Source organism: Trichoplax adhaerens, genomic scaffold, assembly GCF_000150275.1.
Source record: "Trichoplax adhaerens TRIADscaffold_5 genomic scaffold, whole genome shotgun sequence".
NCBI classification, from domain to species: domain Eukaryota; kingdom Metazoa; phylum Placozoa; class Uniplacotomia; order Trichoplacea; family Trichoplacidae; genus Trichoplax; species Trichoplax adhaerens.
In genome coordinates, this window is record NW_002060947.1 from 4,404,368 (window position 1) to 4,407,271 (window position 2,904).

The 2,904-nt window shown below is 32.4% G+C and overlaps 1 protein-coding gene across 1 annotated transcript; it reads right to left on the reverse strand.

Annotated features, from left to right (window-relative positions):
* Positions 1-1,786: 1,786 nt before the first annotated feature.
* On the reverse strand, positions 1,787-2,904 carry TRIADDRAFT_25794 (uncharacterized protein; the record flags this gene model as incomplete). Its single annotated transcript, XM_002112900.1, has 3 exons — positions 1,787-1,902; positions 2,255-2,341; positions 2,793-2,904. Coding segments are annotated over 3 exons (315 nt in total), but the record flags the coding sequence as incomplete, so codon positions are not given.

The window sequence follows — 2,904 nt, forward strand, 5'->3', positions numbered from 1 at the left end:
GTGTTATATATTCAAAATGGTAAATCTCGAAATTGCTATAATACATCGCTTGACTCACGTACATACAATATCACGTTAAAATTGAATTTTTGAATATGTCTGTCATGATATAGCGTTATTTTTTTCTGCACAGGGGTTCACTGAATTGCACTAATTTTTGATACCTAGATGATATATTTATGTTTACTAAAGGATATTCAACTAAGACTAGCTGTATCTTAGTAATTTTAGTGTCAATCTTGCTTATGAATTTGTATAGATATTCTTTCCCTTTAAAGACTTTGGATACAACTATGGCATTGTATCATTTATGTCTGTAGTTCTATTCTATCTTGATATTATGAAATAGAGCCGAGTACTGCAAGTTAAAATTTACGTAAAGCATAAAATAATCTTAACAAACTAAAGGGCGTTGAGATTTTATGCACTTGTGTAATTCTGATGGGATAGGCGAAGGTAGATACTATTATATAAGCGTATAATTATACGAAAACACAAAGTGATTTTTATCGCATGGATAATTGGGCTATCTACCTTTCGTCTACCTATAACAAAGGTAGCATTATTTGGAAAGGAAACTAGCAACATACGGAAGTGTTATGTCCTCAATCATTGAATGTTGTTCGAAAATACACGTGTAAATGGGCTCAAGATTTCGATCTATCTTCCGTCTCTTGATATGTACATTTATTGTGATACAGATATGCACTCATCCACTTCAAGCTCAAGCCACACATACTGTCTAAAATACATTATCGTCCGCAGGCACATTTAAAATCGATAACAAGAGATCCAACATAACATTATATTAATAGATTTCAATATACGATCAAATGATAGTTAGTTATTTTATAACATTTACGACTTAAGAAATAAGATTTCTATGAACTAGCTAAATTCGTAATATGCTAGCTGAAGACTTATATAACAATACTATAATATCATTTTACACGGTAACAGCAAATATCTTTCCTATTAAGAGATACAATTGAATATTAATTCTAAATGAAGCAAAGAAAGTTAAGTAATATTAGCAGATAAAAATTTCTTCATCAATATGTTATAAAGTCGACAGGTATAGCTAATTGATGTACTTTAACAACGTTCTAGAACTGCAGTAAATTTCAGGTTTTAATACCATGTTGCATACAACTGAGTATCGAGAACATTAAACAACGTTATACAGAAATGCCAAAACAAAGTGTACATTACAACAGTAAGTATGTACAAGTTTAATATTAATCTAAGTTTAGATAAGAGTGTTTTCGTTGTATACAGTAGACAAAACTTGGACTGCAAATACAACAGTCTAAAGAATTAAAACAAGATCATAAGTAGCTTAATTTTCCTCGATACAGTTGACACAGTCACAAGTGAACGCGATCGAAGACGCTAAAGTAATCAAATAATAATTATTAGTGACTCTTGCTTCTTTTGCAGAGTCGTTAAATGGCACTTGTAAAGTGCAATTTGACTAAGTTCTAAAACGTGTACTACAAGTAGAACGTCCGATTTCAATTGAGTTTGAATACGACACAGACAAAATAAAAAAGTTATTTCTACAGTATCGTACAACAGCCTCCTTCGTCGGTTTTCCCTTGGACTTTACCTAGAAGTAATATATAATGCGTGAGAATCCCAACACTAAATCAATTGACTTTTTGTACTTTCCAATTATTACAGGGCAGGTTATAAACAGATTACGAGTCGATACAGTTAGTTTTTCTAACATATGGAGTACGCCAGAATTGATTAACTGATTAAGTCACGTATTCTATCGCAAATGCTACCATCTACTGTAGCATGTTAAAATTGGATTTATACCTTGTGATGAAGGCTCTGGAATGTTTTCCCTCGCAACTAGATGCATAACAGTTGTTTTACCTGCCGGCAACCTCATTGCTGGATACCGTAAATAGGAAATGAACAATTTGAGTACGCATCGATTAATTGTAGAAACTTTACTGTTCAGCGAAAAACACATGTACTGTACAGTATTATAACTATGGAATGGCTATAAATGCATATAGGGGAAAAACTTTTTTTTAATACTTAGATAACATCAATTACATAATTATCAGCTAGTGCTATTACCAAGCGATAAATGCCTGCTAGTACGGTAATAGTTATCAGAGTTGGATATAGTACGATTAAGTACAAAGTTAATTATTTGTAATCCAGCTACTTTGAATAATAATATTTGTCCTATTGATTACCATGTTATTAACGTTTCTACATAACCGAAGTTACTTACAACTTAATATTGATTCGTTTTGCAGAAATCTGCCTTGATAGATCAATCGCAACTTGCTGGAATTGTCGACAGCTTCGTCTTCCCATTCTATAAATATAATTTATTTTTAAGTTAACGACCAACGGCAAGAGTTATAATCATGTTAGCTATAGTAGACAATGGAGATTACAGACTGTATTACAGTAATTTATCCTCTATGGTCTTGTTAGCAAGGAGTTACTTGGTTGAAAGACCGTAATATTACTGAGCATTTGTAGAACATTACTCCAAAAATTGGTATTATCCACTGTTAAGCGGGCATACAAAAACTATTGAATAAATTGGTTTGAACCATGTTGGTGCTTTTTTTCAATATCTAATTGTAGAGTCTAATATCTTCGTGGAGAAGGCTGCAGTGTGCAGTACAGTATAATATGTTCATCTTATCTGTTTACCATCTAAATACTGTACCTTATCCTATGAGTTATCATGTTTTTACGTGCTACTACGGAGATTTTGACTAGTTTCACTATTGTAGGTATTTATTGAGGATTTTTACCTGGTGGCCAATTATTGAAAACGTGCTGTGTTATGTCTCCAGCAGCAGTTTCCGGAAGAAATAAGAATTCGTGCGTTTTACCGGTCACCAAAATTAATTTTAGGTTTATCTG